This window comes from Calypte anna, chromosome 7 (assembly GCF_003957555.1).
Source record: "Calypte anna isolate BGI_N300 chromosome 7, bCalAnn1_v1.p, whole genome shotgun sequence".
Lineage (NCBI taxonomy): Eukaryota > Metazoa > Chordata > Aves > Apodiformes > Trochilidae > Calypte > Calypte anna.
Window position 1 is genome coordinate 96730 of NC_044253.1, and position 23271 is coordinate 120000.

Below are 23271 nucleotides of genomic sequence, written 5' to 3' on the forward strand. Positions count from 1 at the left end.
GCAAAGACAGGGCTACTAGTACAGCATGATACAAAAAGTGTGTATGTGAACTGCTAATTCCCTGGAATATGATCTTAAACCACAACAAAAACCACAGTAGACTGTGTTAGTTTGTAGAATATGTTCATACTAAGGGCATCTGTATATGATCACCTGTGTGATTTATTCCACTAAAATACAGAATGTCAGACTTTATATTGAAGAAGCTATTTTTGGTTAGTTCAGACAGGATAATTGTGACTGATATGTTGTCTCATTTCTGAGTTAATGTTTTTTCTTTAATGATAAAAGTTCAGTTGTCTTCAGCACCTGGTATAATCTAATTTTTCTGTTTATACAATTTCATTTGTGCTCTTTTCCAAGGCTGAGTTTGTATTTATAGAATGAGAGTTCACTTTTTTCTCTAGAGTAACTGGTTTCTGTATTCTCGCTCCTATTAATGAAATTTATGCCATGTTCTGTAAGCTGTGACGTTTGTCCTGTACTTTAGATAGATGCACGATATCCTGGTGTCAGCAGGTGATGTACCAGAATCACATATTTCATAGGTACAGTGGTTAAGGATATCTTAAGAGTCTTTCTGATTTGATTAATACTGTATTATTTAGCAGTTCTCTATATTCTTAGGTTCAATATACACTACTTTGATCCCTAATAAAAGCATTCTTACCAGTTGTTGTAGTATATGACTTTGAGAGCCTATAACATCTTGTAGAAGATGCTCAGTTGGACAATTGACCTATATTACAGGGTAATAAGTCATTGGTAAAAGCACAAGCATTTCACAACTATCACCTGCCAGCCATGCTCTTTAGGCTACTTGACAATTGTTAGAATTATAGAAAGCAATCACTGTTCATCACAGAAGAAAATGACCCAGCACTTTCAAGGGTCAAGGTTGTTGTATTAAAGTCTCTTTCAAACCCTGGAGGCGGCATAGTCTTTGCTTTTAAAGGTGAGCCCACTGTAATTAACTGTGCCTCTGTCTCTTCAGTTTCAGTTTCAGTCATTTTGAATTGTAATGCGGGTAGCTTTTTTGCAGAAGGACAAATGCTTTGTAATTGAAACAGAAGTGTGTGATTGAAAGTAGTCTTCATCTTTTTATTAGGATATTTTAATACATGCATGGGAGTAAGACCCCTTCCTTCATATGACCCATTCCTGGATATTTATTATATCAGGTAGCCAGGTATCTTTAAAAGTGAGAGAAATGGAAGGAAAAATAAGGCTATATGCATTCACCTTTTAAAACTCTGTGACATTAGTGCCTTTTTACTTAAAAATGAAGAATTAGAGCACATGTGAAGAGAATATATGGAAATTTTTATGCCTTCAGGTACTTACCTATTTCATTATGTCCAATACCTTGATGGTATTCTTCCTGGCTTGTATAGCAACAATTTGATATGGCTGGCTCCACAGATAGTTAACTCTGGTTTCAGACATTTCATTATTTTTCTCCTTTATTTTTCAGCGGTCTCTTGTGCCTTCTGTTTCTTTGGTGTTGTGATGGCCATTGTAACAACATAATGATTGAGTGATTTCTTTATACCCTCCAGATAAAATGAGAAAATAAATTGCAAGTTACTTTTATTTATTCCAAGGGACTTACTTGTGCAGTTTTGGTATACTAAAAGTAACTGACTAATTGGTGGTTTGTCTTAATGCAATAAGGGTTTTGGAGTGCTAGTCAAAAAAAAAAAAAAAGGAGTAAAGCAAACAATCCTCACACACAAACAAAAAACACCAACCATACCAAAAGTCAGTAAACATTTATTTTCTTCTGATTTGTATTAGTTTTGGTATAACCTTGAACTTATTAACAGTAATGTGAGCTTAAGAGTGCCGTGATGGTAACAAAATCTTATTTGTATAACTTTAATTTTAAAATCCTGTGAAATGAGAACAGAGGAACATCTAAGTGGGCTGTATGATTAGTTTTAAAAGTTTTGGGGTTAATTCAAAACATAGTTGTGATACTCCTCGATCTAGGGGTATTTATCTAGTGCTTTTCATCTGTGTAGTATAAAGCAGCATAAATACCACAAAGCCAAAAGATGGTATTAGTGTAATGAAAAAATAGTTTAAACAATATTTTGGTATTATTTTAATTTTTATGGTCAGCTCGGAGTAGTAGAATAAATAATCCCATTCAGCATTCATCTCTTTTTCATAGTGTTTTGTGTAACAGGTATGTATATACTGAATGCTTATCATACTCTTACTGAACTTGCTGGATTGTTTTATTTGGTTTCATGTTAATGTTAGAGGTTCATGCAAAGCAATCGTATTCATGTATGGTTTCTGAATTATGTTCCTGTTTAATTATTAGTTAAATATAGAGGTTTTAAAAAATGTGTTGCATTCTTGTATTAATGGGTGTGAAGGCATGATTTGCTCCAAGAGACATTACTGCTGGTTTAAAGGGAGATAAAACTCCTTTGTCTCCTTAGCACCCATTGATTTTTCTTTCAAGCCTATGTTAACAATGCTGATGGAGCCCCTGCAATTAGAATCTATGTTTAGCAATAAATAAATAGATTTTGTAGAATAAAAAGTGTTGCACATACAATATTAACAAAATTTGTTCAGTGGTACTGTACTTGAAGCAGTGAAACCACGAAGAGGACAAGATACTGGAAGGTCGAGGAAAAATGAGAGAAAGAACAAACGATGCAAAAAGAAAATGACACTGAGGTCTTGGTTTAATACATATGTATTCCAGGTTGATGGCTGATTTCATTAGCGAATCTCATTGTTATGCAATGTCTGTTCTTCTGCAGCAAAATGAATATTGTATTCTCAGAGGGTCCGTGTATGTGTATATTATGATGATAGCTAAAGAATATTTATTTATAGTTGTTCTTGTATTTTAAATGTTCTGAAAAATCTGTATGTGTTCAAAATACTTTTATACTTCTATTTTCCAATAAAATGCTAAATTAATGGTTATTTTAATGTAAACTAGCAGTTTTACCCTCCCTCTCTGTGCATTTCTTTGCCATGTTTGCTACCTGTGTCATCTGTTCCCCAAAACCTTCAGTTTGACTAAATAACAGTTGAATTTACCATTTCAAAAATGAAAATTTCAGAATATTGGTCCCTTTATTTTTTTAAATGGCTGACAGTAACATACGTAGAACATCACCTCAATCTCAAATCTCATCAAACTTGAATCACTCTTAAGTTTTAATAGAATATACTGAAAGATATTGAGAAACAGCTTATTGTAAGGCACCTCAACTTTTATCATGAAATTACATGTTTTGGTACATAGGACGGTAGTTTCCCTAAGAGAGTGGTGTGGGTTTTTTTTTTGTTTTGAATCTAAGTTGCTAGTTAAAACTACCGTTTATTTAGTGTTAAGACCTTTTGATGAAAACAGTATTCAAAATGAGAGGGAACAAAAGAGAAGGTTGCAAGGCAGGAAAAATAAAATGCACTGAAATTATTTAATTCAGGCATTTTCTGTGCTCTTTCAAAATTTATTCTATATATAAACTTACTGGTGTAAAAATCTAGTAGCAAATGTGTGAAAAGCTACTAAATTAAGGGCAGTCTGGGATTTTGAATAGTTCTGTGATTAGTTCTAGGTAATGAGCCAGCATGAAGAATTATTTTAGGCACTGTAGTAACGTAAAGAACAACCTAGTTTTGTGGGTTTTTTTTTTGACTGACTTTCCCAAGCCTTGAAACAATTATTTTCTAATTGGGGTTTTGCTAGAGGTGTGTTTAATAATAGTAGAATATGGCTTGCTCTTTCTGAGTGGTAGTTCTGTAGTGGCTACTGTGTTTATTCCAATTCCAAGATGCTATTTTAAGGATCAGATTGATAGATGAAGTGTCCATGTGTTTGGTAATAATTCAGTGAGGACCAAAGGGTCTTTAAAATGAAGCTAAATTGTGAGCAATGTGACCAATATATGCCACCAGAATATGGAGGAGGTAAAACAAAGAGGAGATTGCTGCCTCTTTTTTCCCCGTGGGAAAGGGGGCCTCTCGCCTTTTGCTTTTTTAGGCCTAGAACCAGCATAAAGATGCAGATTTTATGTAGCATCAGCTGATGGGTTGTAAAGATGGGTTGGTTTAGGGTTTTTTGAGGGCAAGAAACTAATTGCAATGAGATAATGTGTGTCTTGCTGCATTTTAATGTTTTCAAACATGGAGACCAATTTCAAGATCCTGCGTTACGCTTTTTAACTGTGAAACCCAAGAATGTTCTATGTGCAGTAGTGTAGGTGGGGAAAATTACATTAAGGCTTATGAATGTTATCAGAATCTAGCTTACAGAGACACAAATAGGACTTGCTTTGGTATGCTGTTGTGTGAAGGGCTCTCGCTCTCAGGTGGTTGAGACTTTGGGCACAGGCTGAGTATGAGGAGAACAGTTCGTTGCTTGGTGTGTCCATCTCCCCACACCCCCATCTTTTGTAGTTTAGTTGGAGGCCACTGAAGTTCTGGTGTCCCACCCCAGAGAATTATTTCTGTAAGTAATGGATTGTCCCTTTAGTCTTGTCTTTATTTGCCCATGCATCTTGGGTCAGAAGATTCCAGCTGAAATTGCTAGAAGCAAAAGATAGGCTAATATTGCATGTGAAACCTTTAGAAACAAATTTATTGATTTAATGCACTACAGAGATGACTGCAGGGAGTTCCTACTCTTCAAAACCATTGCTGCAGGCTGTAGTCACAGATGATGCTAGATTTAGGTATTGCGTTTATAATCACAAATGTTTATCTTAAGCAAATGTTTCTGCTGTGAAGTAATTGGTATTTCTCACAGCAGTTTTGGTATTTGCATCCAGGTATGAATCAAAACAACAGTCTCTGGCTTTGTTGGCATTCACTAGAGGTTGCACAGATATTAACATGTTTTTCTCAGGTGTGTGTAAGCAACATTCATGGCTTAACTAACTGCATTTGTATTTATTTATCACAGGATACAATGAAGATAAACTGAAGTTTTAAATCAAAACTTTTTTTTTTCCTTTCTTTTTTCCTTATTTTTAATGGACCTACCTGAATGATTCAGATTCTAGATAGGTTCATCTCTAGATGATTCTTGCAGTCTATAATGGTATCATTCCTAGTGTTTTGAAATGTCTTTGGCAGAAAGAATAGCACACAAGGCTAAACAGTATATATACACCTGTATTTGTACGGAGAGAGTGATCCGGCATTGGAATGGGCTGCCCAGGGAAGTAGTGGATTCTCCATCCCTGGAGATATTTAAAAAGAGACTGGATGTGGCACTCAGTGCCATGGTCTAGCAACCGCAACAGTGGTAAAAGGGTTGGACTCGATGATCTCTGAGGTCCCTTCCAACCCAGCCAATTCTATGATTCTGTGATATTTAGAACTGGAATTTCCTACAGAGGAAGAGATACTCATTTTTTGAAAAAAACCTCCCAGAAAGATGGTAGCTGTTTAGTTGTGCTCCACAGGCTGGCAGTGTGCTGCTCTCTGAGGGAAGGTAGTGATGCATTTTTTTAAGGTAGAGCATTAGTAATGTTTTGTGGTGTTGTATGTTGCAGTATCCTGTTAGCATACCATTAGGCCTGTTTTATAAACAATTTTTAAATGTAACTGAGGTGTTGGACACCAGTATTTCAGTAGCCTGAATTTCTGTCTGAGAATGTCAGTTGCTGAAGCATTATTTTTATTCACTTGCTTACTAATATGGGGGTACTGGGTTGTAGTTCAGTACATGTAGCTTCTGTAGTGGTTGTACTGTTAGAAAACAAATCCCTGCTTTTAACACCTTGCACAGACTGTTAGTGGGTTAGGGCCTAATCCAACCTGGTGTTCAGAATGTGTGCACCTTCTGCTTGGCTGTTTTCAATGTCATATTTTTGTTTCCCTCTCCTTCATTTCGGTCTCAGTGCAAAATATTTTTTTCCACAGGCTTTTTTTACATTATGAGCAATATGGATTTAAATTGTTTTATAAAAAACCATCATTTATGAGCTAGTATTTTAACATGTTGCGAGGACATGTATTGTACCTGATCCTCCCTAAGCCATACAAGATTCTAATTCATTGTGGGTGTGTTGTAGCATGCAGATTTCTGGAATGAAGAGTAATACCCAGATCACAAACAATCTCTGAAATCTTTCTGTGAGAGCTTGTTTGCAGTAATACTATTACCAAACTTTGTTTATTACATACTACTCACATTTCTTAAAAAAAAACATTTTAAGGCTACTGCAAAAAGTTCTGCTGGTACTCCTTATCTTTGAAGAACACTTCTCTCATTTGGTAGTCTGTATTTTTATTGTGTTCTTCAGAATCACTATATATTCTTTGACAATACTGCTTTTTTGGTAAAATTTCTGGTGATATAAAACTGGATTAAATGCTGATGTTTTTTTGATGTGGTTTTACTCAAGGGAATGACTTTTATGCGAGTGATTGATTAGGGAATTGTGACTATACTGATTATATCTAAAACAAGCATAGCTTGCAAAAGTCCTACATTGGGTGATGTTTTGGTTGCGGAGATGGCCTTTTGTTAATGTATCCTGCCCTGTTTGGGAGTTTGTGATGGCAGAGTAACTCCTTCATTGCTGCAAGCTGCATCTTCAAGTAGCAGGGTTTGCCGATATGGATAACACCCTCTCATATTTCATGATCTTTCTAGTAATTCTTTTTGTGTTTGTTTTTGTCTCATAGCTTCCCTTTTTTCATTTCTTGATCTTGATGTGATTCTGCAGGCATGTTACTTTGTGTGTTCACTAGGTTGTCTTTTTTCGTGCTGTAGTGTTTCTGAGAGGGAGAATGGATTGATACGCAAAACTCTCCTTCCATATTTTTTCTATTATGCAAGTAATTTTGTACCTTACTGCATGCTAAAGTTCAAGCCCTTGTGCTGTTGTTCTAGGGTGCTGTTGCAGTTCCTCTTGCATCGACCTGTTGTGTGTTGTGTGTTGACTGTATTTATCTGTCAAAGAAATTCTGTCAGTGGACTAGGTACTTTATTCTAGTTGCTTAGGGATAGTGAGCTTTTTCTTCTGTTGGTCAAGGATTTTGGTGGGGAGTTGTTCTTGTTTTGTGTGGGTTTGTTTTTTTTCGTTGTTTTTTTTTCTTTTGTTTTGTTTTAGGGTGGTTGCTTTTTCTTGTTTTCCTTTTAATTTCTGTAGTAGCCTAGGGCTCTTTTCAGTTCCACTGTGAAAATCTGATTTTCAAACTGGAGCTTGTTGAAACTTACATTATAGGTAGGAAACAAGTAGTTTTTCTCACTAGGTCACTGCCATGTATTTAGTCCATATATTAACGAATTATTTGAGGAGCAAAAGTGTTAGGCAGTTTTTAAAAAAAAGCATTTGAGGTTGTTCTTTTAAAACTGCGTTTGTTAGTTTTTATGATTTTGGGATATTGTTAGTAGGTTATTGGTGCTTTATATGGAGATTGATGCTTGAATTCTGAACACCATGATTAGCGTTTGTTTTTCTCAGTTTTGATTGATTCAGGTTATCATATCATAGCTCTTTCTCATACTAAAAGAACTTTGTGAGCAGTTTTGTTCGAGAGAAGGGACTGTGTGTACAAAAGCATCTTTTAAAAGAAAATAAAACGTTTTTCTTGGGCTTGGCTTAAAAAAAGGGATCAGTTTCCTTTATGGTACAATTATTTTTGTGTTTTCTGTTACCTTGTTGCCGCCACTAATTACAGCTGAGATGGGCATTTTGTTAGAAGTGCATCCTTCTCCGGGTGCTGTTGGCCATGTCCGGGCGTGTTTACCCGCGGTAGGAGTGCTCCACCTGCCTCCCGGCTTGTTTACCAGGAAATCAAGATGTGTAAACTGCAGGAAGTACTGTTTGACCCTCTCCGACAGTATCTCATTACAATAATTGCTAATCTCTGAATAAGACAGCCATGTTTTGTGTGTAACACGGAGAGAGGTTGTGGTAGATTTTAGATGCTTCGTCAAACACAGCTTTGTAAACGCTTGCCTGCATTTCGTTTTCAGGGTAGCTTTTGGCAGCAGACATCTGGCGACCTTTGGGCTCAGCACAGCTCAGGCACGATCGCATGAGGTTTTTCTTCGTCCTTAGCTGAAAAAAAATCCCAAAACAACAACACAACGCCAAACCCACGGCTTGTTGTTTTGGAGTGCTGTCATTGCTCTGTAGCGACAGGATAATGGCTACTTCCTGATTAAACCACTCCACAGTAAGCAGTTAATGTTCTCTGTTCTTCTGTAATGCCAAGTGTTATGTGCTTTTCTCTGTCCTTCCTTCCCTCTCCCCTCCCTCCCTCACGCCCTCCCTTCTTCTTCTCCAGGTTAATAGTTTGAAATGTTATGTCGATTGAAGAAAGAATATATAGAGTTGCAACTTGTAATTTTTTGATGTTGTAAGACAGACAACTGATTTTTTTGGTAATGTTTATCTCCTGATAGTAGCAATGAGCAACTATATCTGGTTTGCATGAGATTTAAAAAAAACACTGAAGTCTATTAGGTGTTAGACAACTAGTATTAACTTTATGGAAAATTCTAACGAATACCCACTGGACAAATACAGTGACATAAAATACACGTTTCATGTACATTCTGAAATATTGGTATTTCATAGCTTACTTTTATCACTTGCAAAATTTTCAAATAAAAAACCCTTTTTGTCAGCTTTTCTTTTGTATAGGAAATGTTGTGCTGCTTCTACATAATAGTTGATGTGTTATTTTCAAGTAATTTCTTGGCTTTTGTCAATGAGGACTTAGATGGGTGTGACAGCTGTCAGTCAGTGCACAGGTCCAGTTTTATTTTCATAGAATCATAGAATCATAGAATTGGCTGGGTTGGAAGGGACCTCAGAGATCATCGAGTCCAACCCTTGAACCACCGTTGCGGTTGCTAGACCATGGCACTGAGTGCCATGTTTTGTTCTTCAGAGTATCAGTCTAACAGATTTCATATTATAAAATTGTGAGTGCAGTGCATTTTTTTGTCTTACTATGCTCTGTTAAATGAGTCTACAAAGGTTTTTTGGGTTGTTGGTTGTTTTTTTTTTAAGGTTGGTAGCATTGTATGTACTGTGATCAGCATTACTGAGCATTACTCTCTATATAAGAGAGCACCAGTGCATGTGCTTGGTTATTCCATGAAATTTTAGAAAGGCGACAAGTCTAGATATAAAGTTCCAATATAAATTCATGTTAATATTAAAATAAGGTTGTGCTCTTGGTACTAAGGACCTTCCTTCTAGACTACAAGACTTTTTTTTTTTTTTTTGGTAAGCTATTTAAGAGTACATAATAAAACCTGCAGTGAGATACTAACCAAAACCATTTTGGCCCTTCAAAATACTCACTTTTTCTGTTATTGTATCTGGCTATGGAAGTAAATTTATGTATATTTTCTTGTAGTAACAGGAGGTATCCACTATGTTGACAGATACTGGAACTGAAAATGAAATCTGGAGAAAAATTGCAGTACAGTTAAAAGAAATGTGTATTTTCATAATAGTTTAAATTTTTTTTTCTGAATTAAATAGCCAATTCAAATACTTGTATAGTAATAAATATTAAATAATCAAAACCTTATAAAGTAGATAGCATATACGAGAAATCTGTTAGTTTTCATACTAGTAGAAAAATAGGTGAGGTACAGAGATGATGTTCATCAAGCTTGGCGTAGGAAGAGATTTTTGGACATGCTTGACCTATTAGTTCACATGGGTTGCATATAGAGAAAAGGGTGTGGACAATAGAGTGGCTGGAGCGTGTAGGTACAGGTCTGTTGAAGGGAATGAGGTAGGAAAAATGCCATTGGGAAGAAAATAAGAGGGATTCACCCTACATTAATTTGTTACAGGGCTTCTCGTAAGTAGTGGTGAGGACCTGGTATTTGAACTGTTGATTGGCACTGTTCATTTCCCCCAAAACACTTGCCTATATGTTCTGAGGGTTACTGAGGAATGAGTGCCAAGTCATCATTCTCTGTGGAACTATGATCCCTTCATCTTGAGAGCATTAACTGCAAAATAAAGGTTTCATAGGATAGCCTTAAATTTCTTATGCATGCTACCTCCTTTCAGTTCCCTTATACACTGGCTATTTGATTTAAAAGGCTGTTACCTGGAGTGCTGCTCTGTATTAATCCATCTTACAAAACAAGTTTCCATTAATTTTTTATTACAAAATACTGAATTGCTCCTGTTACTAGGTATAATTTTATATAATCTAGTGTCCTAAATAAGTTATAATAATGCTCAATACTGACAGCTGGCTTCTTGTACCCCTGGACAGTTTTTCCCGATGTTCTGTGATCGTTTTTTAAAAAACTTTTCCCTTGCTGTTTTTAGTCTCTTTTGCATACTCTTTTCTCTATATGAGGATCTTAATCTCAAAGCTTGGTGCCTCACAGCTGAACTTGTTGTCTTAAAGCTTCAGCTGAGCTTCCTTCACAAAACTAGATTCCTATAAAGCAGGAGGGACAGCCCTGATGGGTGCTGCTGGAGCTACTGGTTCCTGGGCTGCCTTTCAGGTCTGTGTCTCACAGGGAGAGGGAAGTGCCAGGGATACAGCTGCTCCTGCTGCAGAGGGAAGGGCACATCCTAATCCAGGGTGTAGCTATATCCCTTCCCACTGCGCTTCTTGTTGCCGTTCTGTTGAATTCAGTACAGTGTGGCAGCAGTTGGGGCTGCCTGGGCTTCCTTCTCTCCCCCCCTGCAGAAGAACTAGAGTTTCATCTCTTACTCAAATGCAGCCATGATGTATGTACCAGCTTGCCTTTGCAGAGTGCCTTTCAATTCTGACCACATTGTTTAGGGGAATACTGTATATCTTTGTTAATTTTTAAATGATCATGAAGCTTTGCCAAGAAAACAATGTCTGATACAGCAAATATACACCTACATATTCTCTGGTAAAGTAGGAAAGCGTATTTTCTGGTGTGTGGCTTTGTTAGAACACCTGAATTTTACATACGTATTCTGACACATACTTTTGTTTTTGTAGATGGAATCGTGGATGCTTTATTAACCTTCTTTCTCTCCAGTATGTGGAAATAAAAATGCAATCAGTCAGGTTTTTTATGTCTAACCACTTCCTTCAAGTGTGTAAATAACATTGAGATGTCATATTTGCATCTTCTTGTGAATAGTATTGTGAATGGAGTCAGCAAGGATAATCCTCTGATGTGGCAATACCTGCCGTGGCTTCTGTTGAGGCTTGATTTTTTTTATTTATATCTTAAAATCCTTGTTACTGTTCATTCTAGTTATTCTGTCTAGGTAAACTTCAGTGGACTCTGTGTGGATTTTTTTGGTTTGTTTTATTTGATTTTATTTAGCTTTGCATAAATGTCTTAGTTGTTTTAAAGATCATAATTTCTTAAAACAAATAACCTAAGAAAGGTATTTTGGAAATGATGCATGCCAATGATGAAGCTGACTTAAATCAATGGGTAGTATAGCACGGAATACTTCCTTCTAGAACTGGTTCTGGGTTTCCAAAAAACTATGTGAGTGGAAGAACAAGAAAATGTGGAAACCATTTATCTTAGTCTCGGCCTTGCTGCCTCAGACTATTAGTGAGAACCCTTGCATTCCTGCTGGGTGACATCACAGTGTGGTTTAAGAGTTCAAATGAGGAGCTAGCATTTCTTAGTTATGAGTTTTTTAGTCAAGGTGCCGAAACTCACTTTGGCATGAGAGGTTGATAAACCCATATGGCGGTTAAGAAGTCTAAAACTAGTCTTTGCAGACGTTGGAGAACTGAATGTACAGTCTAGGTGTTTGGCTTTTTTATTTTGAACAGTAGTAATGTTAGACTAATGAGACTGAAGTTTGGTGTTGCTCTAAAATAAAATGTGGACGCAGTGCTAAGTCTGAGTCTGGTACGAGTACACATTTAGAAGAGTTGCTTCTCCTGGATGCTTTTCTGGAACTCTGTCAGTATATCCAAGACCCCATTTGTCATCTGAGTATGCTGGTTGTTTAAGTTTTAGCAATTTTAATGGAGTAAAATAGTATCTGAAATTGTTAGAATGAAATATCTGAAATAAAATTTTAAAAAAGTAGCAGTTAATGCAGACTCTAGACCATTTCTTATGAATGAGTTTGAGTAACACCCTTGTTCCTTCTTGTTGGAGTACATGAAGTATTATGGTAGTCTGTAAGTTTAGGACTGCAATGTAAAGGAGTTATTTTCTTTGCATATTAATTCTTGGAAGAATTTATATGGGAGAGCCCAGGAGCTCATTCTTGGTGTGTTACTTTGACTTGTGTGGAGTTCATACATACAAACTGATATCCCGGTTTGTAGTTAGTTCTTCCCAAAATTTGTCTGCCACTTAGCTTATGCTTTTAAAGCTCAGGTGTTTGGATTGACATTTTCTCTGCCTGCTTGTTTTTTAGTGCATTTTTTTCCCAACACAAAATAAAAGAATGCAGGCGAGCAAAATACTTCACTTGTAGTGAGGTTTTCCTGAGGTTTTTGTACATGTATCTTAGAGCAGATAGGTAAGGTTTCACAAAGTTAGCCTTTGTTCTAGTGCTTTGTATCATTCTTCAGTAAAGAAGGGCAAGGTTCAGTTGTGGAAGCACTAACCAGAGTGTTTGGCTCAAGTATGAATTACAACACTCTTGAATTTTAACAATTCCCAGACAAGCCTGTGGCAGCTTTTTGCCATCCAACGTTTGGCAGGGCACTTCCTCTGTAAATTTTTTCTCAGGCTGTGTTGGTACCTGTGATTGGAGCTAAGCCTGGGTTTTGAGCTTGTGAAGATGAGGTCTAGCTTTTGAACCATGGGAGAAGGTGTAGGATAGAGTGGCTAAACTGAAACTAAGTTCAACAAGGCCTAGTGCAAGGTCCTGGGTGGTAGCAATCCCAATTACAATTACAGGTTTGGAGAATGGATTGGGAGCAGCTCTGAGGAAAAAATGTTGAAGGTGTTGGGTGATGAGAAGGTCAGTGTGAGCTGCTCATATGTGTTGGCAGCCCCGAAGGCCAACTGTGTCCTGGGCTGCATCACCACCAGTGTAGCCAGCAGGTTAAGGGATGTGATTCTCCTCTAATCCACTCTCATGGGACCCCACCTGGAATTCTGTCTTCAGTTCTGGAGCCCTGAACACAAGAAGGACATGAAGGTATTGGAGCAAGTCCAGAGGAGGCTGTGGAGATGATCCGAGGTCTGGAGCTTTTGAATACCGAAAAATGCCTACAAATAATAGGTGGTGCAGGTTCCACTTTTGGCAGGCCAGTCCTGACTCAGTTGTGTCAGACTTATGACTTGGATCTGCTTTAAAGTGGATTTGAGTAAGTCACTGTATGTGGGTAAAGGCTGTTAAGCATTGGTAGAATTGTGATATGATGTGTATGAGAAAAGGGAAGTCTCTTTGTAGTTGGTATGATGCCTATGAAATATAAGCCAACTTTGCTGTTGATTTACTAAAGTAAGTTTTATAGAGGTGGCTTTTTTCCATAGAGAGTTTTATGTAAAATGCTGAGATTAAATTATTGAAAGTGACATACAGTGAAGTTCTGCAAAACTTGAAATATTTAGTACCTCACTTGGCATCTAAGGATAATACAGCTTTTGAAAGGTGTGAAGTGAATCTCATTAATTATATTGACACTTTTATTTTAGTTAGAAATTGGATGCTTTAAACAATGTAGCAGTAGTAGCCTGTGTGTAGGAAGGTCTCTGCCAAGACCTAGTCTGCAGAACAGGGAATGTCACTGGGAGCCTGCTGTCTCCATGGCTTGTCTGTACTGAACTGCACCCAATTCCTTCTCTATGAGGTTTTCATCAGGGTAGTAGTTTGTTCTATTTTCTGGCTCACCACTGCTTTTACACTTACCCCTTGGTTGTGAGGCCTTTGTGACACGGTGGTGCAGAACCCCTTGGTGCCTGGGCCAGCTGGGTCCCCCCACCACCTCTGTGCGTGGACCTTCTTGGGCTCGGCCCCACTTCAGAGGAGAAGAATTAATTCTTAAATGTTACTTCATAAAATGAAATGAATGTTAGCGATAATCATTAAAATAATGAAGCACTATGTGGGAGTGTAGAGGTTGAACTCCAAGTTGGATGTAAGTCTGCTAATTTTTCACTTTCTAGTATTCATACATCAGAAGTAATGTTGACAGGAGACTGTTATATCCATGGTGCTGTCCCATGAATTTGTTAATACCTGTGTAAGAACAATAGTAATTTTTTTTATTTTCATATACATTTCAGCAAAGGTTTTGACCGTGGAGTTATAGGTAATTTAGCTAAGAGAAACTTCACCTAGTTAAATGTGGAAAGTATTTGTTTCCTTTAGTAAAACTTTCTTGGTTTTGTTATTCAATAATTCTTTTCCTTTAGATATATAATATAATATATATAATAATACATATATATATATATAATAATATAGCATTTTCCGTGTGTAAAGCTACATGTAATTCCCTTAATCTTATTTACTTCTAACGAGAGATTGTGTTCTGTTTTCATTGGGTTCAGTTGCACTAATGGTTATTATTCAGCATGGAAAATTCAGGGAAGTAGCTGAAGTTTGGGCAAACCATTGAGAGCAACTGGCACACGTTTGCACCTTAAAAAAAAAAAGTTGTTGGCTGTTGTTTCTTGGGGTTTTGTTTGTTTGTTGTGGTGTTTTTTTATTTTTCCCCTTTCTAGTTTTATTCATTCAATTTCTCTTACAAATAGGAGAATTTAAAAAAGCAATCAGGGGAGTTGATCATAAGTGTTGACTAGCAAAATGCACTAAAATAGAACAAGTGTCTAATTTATACTTGAAGTTAAAAAATTATGGATTATGCTGTAACTGGTATGGACTTTTTTAGTCAAAGAACACATTAGGTCTACAGTGTAATTATTGCGGATCCTGAGTAATGACTATTTTGGGGATTATCTCTTTTGGACTCGGCCATCTGCTGTGGTTAGAGTAATTAACTAAACATAATTAAGGATCGACTTAGTTTGAAAGCAAAAGTATATATATATATCTAGGAAAAGAATATGATTTCGGCACTTAAAATAATTCAGAAATACCAATATTTCAGTTTTCCATTACGGACTTTCCTTCTATTAAGTTTCTCTATTCAGCAAGCAGCTAAATTAAAGGTTGAAAATGTAGCTCTCCCAAAAACATCCCCCAACTCACTCAAACTAAAACCAATGGGGAGGAAGGAAGAGGAGCTTTAGAAGGGCAGGTTATTACTGTTTTCTCTGTTCTTATTTGATGCTGTATTACCATTGCAAACAGATGGCTTACATTGGTTAAAAACTTGCAAGGGTAGCTAGATTTACATTTCTGTATTTAATAGTCATTGATTTACCAGGGTATCTTCCCGTTTATGACAGAAATGAGGATTTCTTATAGATGACTCTCAATTGAGCTTTTTTACAATATACATTAGATGGTAAAGATTTATTTTTATGCTCTACTATTACACACAGCATGACAGGTTTTTGATTTTTGGTTGGGTTTTTTTGAGAAATGGGAGTTCTGGATGCCTTTGTTGGGAAGCACAAGAAAAATGCAAAGTTTCAATCCTGAGTTCTGAATGCAGTGCATGAAAGATTAAATGTACCTTCCCTTTTTAGAATGGTAACTGTAACAATACCATTATGATATGTTTCTCTTTTCCCTAACACCATCAGTATATACAGTAAATTCACTGTGGTCACACTTAGAACTGTGAACACTAAATACAACAGATTTTGTGTATGTTTATGTACAATGGCTGCTGCTTGGCCTCACCTCAGTTCAGTCATTCATAATGTCTAAAAAATGTACTTTGTTATATTTGTTTATGTCTGTTGTTCTCTCTGTATATACTAAAGATAGTAAATTTTTCTTATAGTGTGAAATAATGCACATGTTTGCAAATGCTACAGACTTAAATCTTTAGATACAGGCTTGAATTGTAATCCCTTATGAAAGGGATTTGTATTATTTATTCTTAGGAATAATTATAAAATTTAATGAACATCATATAACATTTAAAGTCTGCAGTTGTGCAGTGTTTTCCAGTGGCCTCCTTCCACTGGGTAGCAATTCATCTGATTTATATTGACAGATTACTAAAAATCAATGTTGTACTCTTTAACTGTGGATAGAAAATGTTAGTTGGAGAAAAGTATGTACTTAGGAGACCTGCCTGTGACAAGGAGGGTTGAAAGTAGATGATCTGTAAGGTCCTTTCTATCCTAAACTATCCTGTGATTCTATGAATTAAAAATTTAAAGTGTTTAATAATATTGCCATGGTAAATTTTTTGAAGGAAATAGTTTTTGTGATTTCTACTGTTGTTCTGGAGCCTGCATATATTCAGTGTAGTGGTGGATACTTTGTCATACCAGATCTGTGTAAGTAATTGACTTTCCTGTATCTGCAGAAAAGATTTTCTTCCGTATGCATGAAAATCATGTGTGATAAACTGGGGTAAAAGGATTAAAGAAAAGAAATAAAGTCTGTCAGTGTTCTCTGTTTTCTCTGTAGAGTGTCTGTTTGCAGTTTGTGTGAAGAGTAGGCATACTGTATGCTGTGCTGTAGTTTTCCTGTTAGGATTTTCACTTGGAAAGGTAGTACCCATTGCTCTGCTAGCTGGCAAAATCTAGACACTTTATCCAGTATGTAGAATAGAAATTGCTGCATATAAAAATTATTAGTAATAAAGAATGAATCATTTAGTTAAAATGGGCACAGTGTGTCTTCTGGATATTTTGTGCATTTCTCTGTGACTTCTGTATTTCCTTTTGGCTTTTCAAGATTCATTTTTACTGAGATGAATCAAGAATACTGCGTCGTTCTGGAGAAGTAGGTAACAGCATTGAGCTGGCTTTCCAAATGGGAAGTCACTGTTTTAAAATAACTTTGGATCAGAAGTACTGCTTAGCACATCAAAAATAGTACTTGGAAGGGGTTGTCTCTCTTGTCTGCTTGTCATTCTGTTGCATGAGGACTGGGAGTGCAATTTGATAGCAGTGGTAGACTTAGTAGCATAGACTTGGGCTCATACTTGGTCTCCTCAGTTTCCAGGGATAGATCCAAGTGGGAAAGGTGTCACCTCTGTAGCTGGAGGAGGCTCCAGGACAGGAATCAGTTTCTTGGGAGTTTCCCTCTTCCAAGTTAACTGTGCTTAGTCTCCCTTTTTATGTAATAATAAAGGGACTCTGAAAAGGTTTCCCAACCTCGATTGCACTGTTGACTCACTGTTGACTGCAGTTTGGGCAGATTGAGTCAGTCTTTTCACTGTGCTGCCTCTGAGCTTGAGATGTGCTTGGTTGCAATTTTTAAGTACTAGAGAAGCTGCTTCTTCACAAGTAGTATTTTTAATAATTTTACTGTGTTTTTTTTCTTAAAATGTACATGCTTGTTTGATGAAATAAGTCTGGTAACTTTTAATTAGAGCAATTCATAGCATAAATAAAAATGCCTTATTGCATATTACAAGCCCACCAGGAGAGAAAAAAAAAACAATTTACAGGAGTTCTTACATATAATATCTCACCATAATTGCTGGACCTTTCCCTAAATTAAGAGAGGAGATACAGACTCTTTAGGATGCAGTAGAGGTTCTTTAAGGCTGGATGGAGTGTGTCAGGGAGCAGCAAGAGCAGGACTGCCCTGCAAGGAAGGAAGAGCTGGCAGTGGAGGGTGTCACAGGCAATGCACAGCCCCACAGGACCTGCACACTGTGCTCGGCACAGGGCCCAGGCACATTACAGGGACATATTGGGCCCAGATGCCATCCAGCAGTCTGATCTGGGGTAGCAGAGGGCAGGAGGTGATGGAGGCCTGGAGGAAAGATGTAACATGAGAGGAGGTCAAGGGATGATCCAGGAGATACGGGCACAGGCCAGGCTGTGGATCTGTGACCTCACTCAGGTGAGGGCTGAAGGTTCCAGCTAGAGCCAGAATGGAGCTCCTGAGCAGAGGGTGTGGGTTGTGGTCCCAACTTAGACTCTGGCATTCAAGGTGAAATATGGCAGAATTGTTAAGAGTGCTGCCTGATTCCCTCACTGTGGCAGTTGTGCTGGTTTCCCCTGATGAACGCTGCTGTTTGTTTGATGTACCTCTTGTGTGAAGGTCTCATAAGAGTGACTCAAGAATTGAGTGCAGATCGTGAGACATGGTTAACACAAACACTCCTGTAGCGCTGTAGTTGTGATTTCATTTCCTGCCATAGAAGACAGATATTTATCTTCTCTCTTGCAGATATGGAGTCTGGAGAGCGGTTAACGTCATCGTCGGTCTCCTCTACTGCAGCTGCTTCAACCCCAGCCTCTTCTGCGCCGTCTGTAGCTGCAGCAGTACCAAAAGGTGGCCTTTCTGCTGGAGCTGCATCACTGGGTTCCACACTCAACACATCCGGTAAAAATGACACAATCATATATTGCGGTTTTAATGGTTTAGTGTTTGCCAACACTTGTAATTATTATTACAAGTCAGATGCACAGATGCATCGAAGAAAAATGTTTGGGGTTTGTTTGGTTTCTTTTTGCTACGCAACATTCATATCCTGTGAATGCACTTTGCATAGTACTTGTTTATCGAAGGAAGAAAATTAATTTAAAATTGCTTCTTTCAAATGTGATGGAAATTTGTAGTTTGCAAAGCTGCTTTAGAAGTGAGGATCAAATTAAAGACTTATCTAGCACAGTCTGTGTCCCCTTCAGGTTAAGAACTAATAATAGGCTTCTTGAATTTGCATCATGTTCTCAGCATTCAAGACCAACCTCTACTATATTTCTGTGTCTGGAAGAACAGTTTCTTCTAAAGTAACTTGAGACTGAGAAGTTGAATTTCAAAATGTCAGTTTTAGATTGTCTTGACTAGATTGAAGGCTCTTGGCTTGAATCAGAAACTTATATGGAGGATTTCCATAAAGAGCTCCATTTTTGTGAATGAAACAAATATTTTAACTGGATGATGGATATGTCATCATCAGAACAAGAAATGGTAAATATATCTTCTCTCCTGTTTCTCTCTTCACTTTGGAGAACAGATCAGACAGAGACTCTTTGTTGTCGTGAGTACTACCTACAAGATTCTTACAAGATACGCAGTAAATAGGAAGTTTTTTCAGCTTAAGTGTATGGTAACACACTATTTTCAGAACAAACTTATCTCTTGCAGTAGAGTGAGTGAGTGTGTTTTCTCCAAATCAAAAAACTCCTCTGCCCTGATATAATAGAACCAGAAGATTCCGAATGCCCTGCTGCAGCCTGCACTTGTTCATTTGCAGTTCCCTAGAGAAGCAAAATAGAAACCAGAATGTCTGCATACCTAGAATTACATCTCAACCATTTCTTTTAATTATTCTTAAACCAGCGTGAAAAATTTCTAACCGAAACTGATCCAGGAGAAGTAATTGCATGTTTTATTTTTCAGTACCCAACTGGGAATTCAACTGCACATGACTTTTGTGCCTGTATTTGTTAGCCCATGGCATTTGAGATGGTTCTGTGGTGGTTCACAGAATATAGTAGGAATTCATTTACATATGGATATAAGTGTACAGCCCCAGACTGAGGATTTGTGTGACTCATTTAACTTTTCTTGGTGTCTTTGTAGATAATACAGCATGTAATTTTGTGTCTCCTGTGTGTAGATGTAGGATATATATTTGGTCCATTAAAGTACAGTAAGTGTAAAGGATATGAATAATGTAATATTAATAATATGAATAATGTAATATGAACAATGTAATAATACTAAACTGTCAGTTTCTTCGTTAGAAAATACATGTAGTCCTTTTCCTTAGTAGTTTTTAAAACCTTATTCTTGATTTTTATTTTGAAAAGTGTCATTTCATAGCTAATAGTAGACGCATAGTAATTCCCACTGTTGATCTGTTGTTTCCTTTTAGTTTTGTGTATCCTTTCCCTGGCTGCATCTGATTTTTCAGACAGTATCTTTTTTTTTCATGGACACTTTGTATGCCTGAAAACAAGCTGGAATGTAGTTTACTATCAGTTCTGTCCCATCAGCTATTTATGAGTAGATCCATTTCTCTGCCTGACACAGTACACTATGGTTACTGTTGCATCCACTCTGAAAAGGTATACACTGTCCTAGAGAGGCTTCACAGATGTGTTTATTGTGTCAACCAGTCTAAGAATATTTGCTCATGAATGACGTGTGGATGGAACGGCAATTTCTTTGAATCAAAATGTTCTTGAATTTATAAGGTATTCTGTAGTTGAGGTAGACTAGTACCCTGGTCTGTTCCTAAGCAGAGATGTTGTTCACTTCCGTTTTTTAAGAAAACAATTTTGACAGTCTTTCAGTCACAACTGAACAATTGAATTATCTTCACATTAAAAAATTCACTCTCTATCATCTAATAAAATAATTGTTTAAGAATGAACAACTTGGTTGCATAGCCTGGCAGGTCTTCATGATGTGTAATGGGTTAGGAATGGGAGTCTTTATCCTTTACCAGGGAGATTACACTGCAAATAAATTACTTTATCATGATCCCGGGTCATATAGACAAAGCACATTGTGAAACCATTATGGAATATATCACATACTGGTAGTTTAGTCGGTTAATACACTACTAGTTCCTGAATAATTGAAGCATTCCAACCAAGTAAGCAGATACTATACTTGCCTGCTTATTCAGCTATTGCTGAAAATTAGAAGGTGCATTGGAAAAGAAAATTAACCCTTGAAAAAAGTTTAAATTCATTCTTATTAGAATGTTATTAGCTTTGGAAGAATATAAATCAACAGCCTCACATTAGTAAATGATATTGTAATTCAGTGTTTTGTTTTTGTGAGGGGCAGTAATAGCTGCATGTGAAACTGTTCAAAGCTGAACAGTCAAGACTTACTGTTTTCTTATTACCAGACCTGAAGGGCTCTTTATTTTTAACTTTCAAAAAATCGGAAGTTCCTTAACGAGTTCTCAGTTTTTGGAAATCAGTGTTATGATAGGCAGGAGAGCTTAATTTTAGTGTCTTAGATATGTATCATTAAGAAACAGTCTCTAATTTCAGTGTCAATAATACTTAAAAGATGGCACTAGCCTTAATTAGACAGCCTGTTTCATGTTGTTGCATTTATGGGCCAGAAGCTGATTTCTTTCTCAGTGTTTGGACTACACAGTGCAGTGGGGTTCAGGCACTGTGCAAATAATCTATTTTTCAGAGTTATTGAGGAACATAAAAGCAAAAGTATGGGGGAAAAAGGGAGAGGGGAGAAACTAAAAAGTTTCTACTTTTTTTCTACTCAAGTATTTCCTTGTTTATAAATTCTGTCCCATCTAGTATTTCCTATAAGACTAAACAGATGAGTAATCAAGTTTAAATATTGTTTAGAGATGGAAGTTTAACTTTTTTGTAAGGAAAGTGCTTCATAGAATAAGATTGAAAGAAAAAATTTATTACGTCACTTTTGGGACACTGGAGATGAAAAGAAAACATTGTTTTTGAGTACCTAAATAATTTTAAAAATACTTTTAAAAATTTAATTTAAAACCAAGCACCTAGTACTTCATAAAGTAACCCTCATTGAGACTCGCCATGTGGTTGATAGTTGTAAAAATATGGCTTGCTAGGTTAGTGCTCTGTGTATGTTCCTTGTATTCTTACTTCTGAAAGTTAATAATCTGCAGTGTTTGGGCCTAAGTTATGCAACAGTTTTCTCAGTAAAGTGCAGTTCTTTCATTCTCTCTTGAAAATTTACTTTTTTTAGAACATTAATCCAGGGCTCGCTTGTTTTAGCCAGTGATTTATGAAGGAAAGTTAAAGATGGTGTCCTTGTCATTGCTTTCATGCTTGTTCCCTGTGTACTTGGTTCAACAACAGCATATTCAGAGTTTATTAAAATGCTGGATTTAGGGTTTTTCTTAAAAGTGCTTTAATAAGATAGCCAGTGCTTTGCTTTTCATTTAAATGAACAGATACATTTGACATTATTCAGATGAGGGTTGAGGGTCTTTTAAGCAGTGGTAAGTATGGATGATTATTACTTGTGTATGAACCATTTCCAGCCTTTTCCATGCTGTCCAGCCTTTTACAGTGAGACATTTCAGCTGTATTATGAAACGATGTATACAAGTAGTCAGGAATCAAGTATACAAGGAGTCTGGAAGACTTCCTAGTCTTTGGGGGCATGTAGAAGGCAAACTTTGCTAGCAATGAAATAATCAAGAGCAATACAGAAAGGAGGAAAATAGGTGGTTATTTCTGTCACCATAAACAGTTCTCTAGGTTTTCTCTACAAACCAGAATGCCCTTTGTATTATTAGAAATACCAGTTATTTCTGTATTTCTGCTGATTGGTACATTGAAGCTTTGTATTTTAAGATATTGCATTTGCATTGTATTGTGAAATTCGTTAATATTAACAAAGGCATTCACAGTTATCTTTTCTTGTTACTAAGATACCAGCATTGTTGCAATGTATGTTCCCCTTTTGAGTAATGCTTTCAATCATTTATCTATGTTGTAGTTAGTAGTACTGCAAAAACTGTTCAAAAATATTTAACCTATTTAAAGTAAGCCATGAATGCTAAGGAGTGCATTTTCATATGAAATTTTGCTTTGCAGACCATGTCTACAGTAAGTTAGTAACTTGAGGAGCAAACACTAAAATAAAAAACAAAACAAATGCTAGAATTAATTGCTGGATTAATTGTTAATGTTTTCATCAAGTAAGAAAGAGCAGAAATGTCATTGCTGTTCATTTTCTTGTTCAAAAATTTACTTCTATTTTTCTGTTATGTTTTATTTCTTCCATGTTTCTAAATACATATTTAAATATTGGTAGCTTCTCTTTTCTGGACACATTAGGTAATGGTGTAGGTAGCATATATCTATTTTTTAAAAGGCTACAGTAATGTGTAGTATAGTGTAAAGTCACTTACTCTATTTTTATGCCATGAAGGAAGTTGATAAACCAACAGATAAGATCAACAGATTATTTTAACTTGACCTGTCTTCAGAGTATTTCGGTACATTCCAATGAAGCGGTGCTAATCAGCATCATTAAGAATCACTGCTGTGTTGTTACTGTTACAGTTTTTTTGGCTTTTTTTTTAAAAAGAAAACCAACCCCAAAGAGTATTGTGATGTTTGCTAATTTAACTGTTTAGCAAGTGGTAACTAACATGTAGTATTACTAGTATGTAATTACTAGTATGGACATAAGTTGTGGAAGAAGGTGTATAAGTGAGTTTGGGTTGGACGTTTTTTAATGTGACAGTTGATAGCTCAGGAGAGTTGGTTTAAAGAGAAGTTCAGAGCAGTCTTTTCTTTACTGAGAACATACTGCATTGTTTTTCAAGCACACATATTTTCTCTCACAT

At 36.6% G+C, this 23271-nt stretch overlaps 1 protein-coding gene across 1 annotated transcript in view; it reads left to right on the plus strand.

Annotated features, from left to right (window-relative positions):
* BAZ2B (bromodomain adjacent to zinc finger domain 2B) overlaps nt 1-23271 on the plus strand; it is a 112241-nt gene that overhangs the window by 34182 nt on the left and 54788 nt on the right. Inside the window, exon 3 of the mRNA XM_030454542.1 lies at nt 18171-18326. Within this exon, the coding sequence (XP_030310402.1) occupies nt 18173-18326 (154 nt within the window). The 5' untranslated portion in view covers nt 18171-18172. The remainder of the gene's footprint in view (nt 1-18170; nt 18327-23271) is intronic.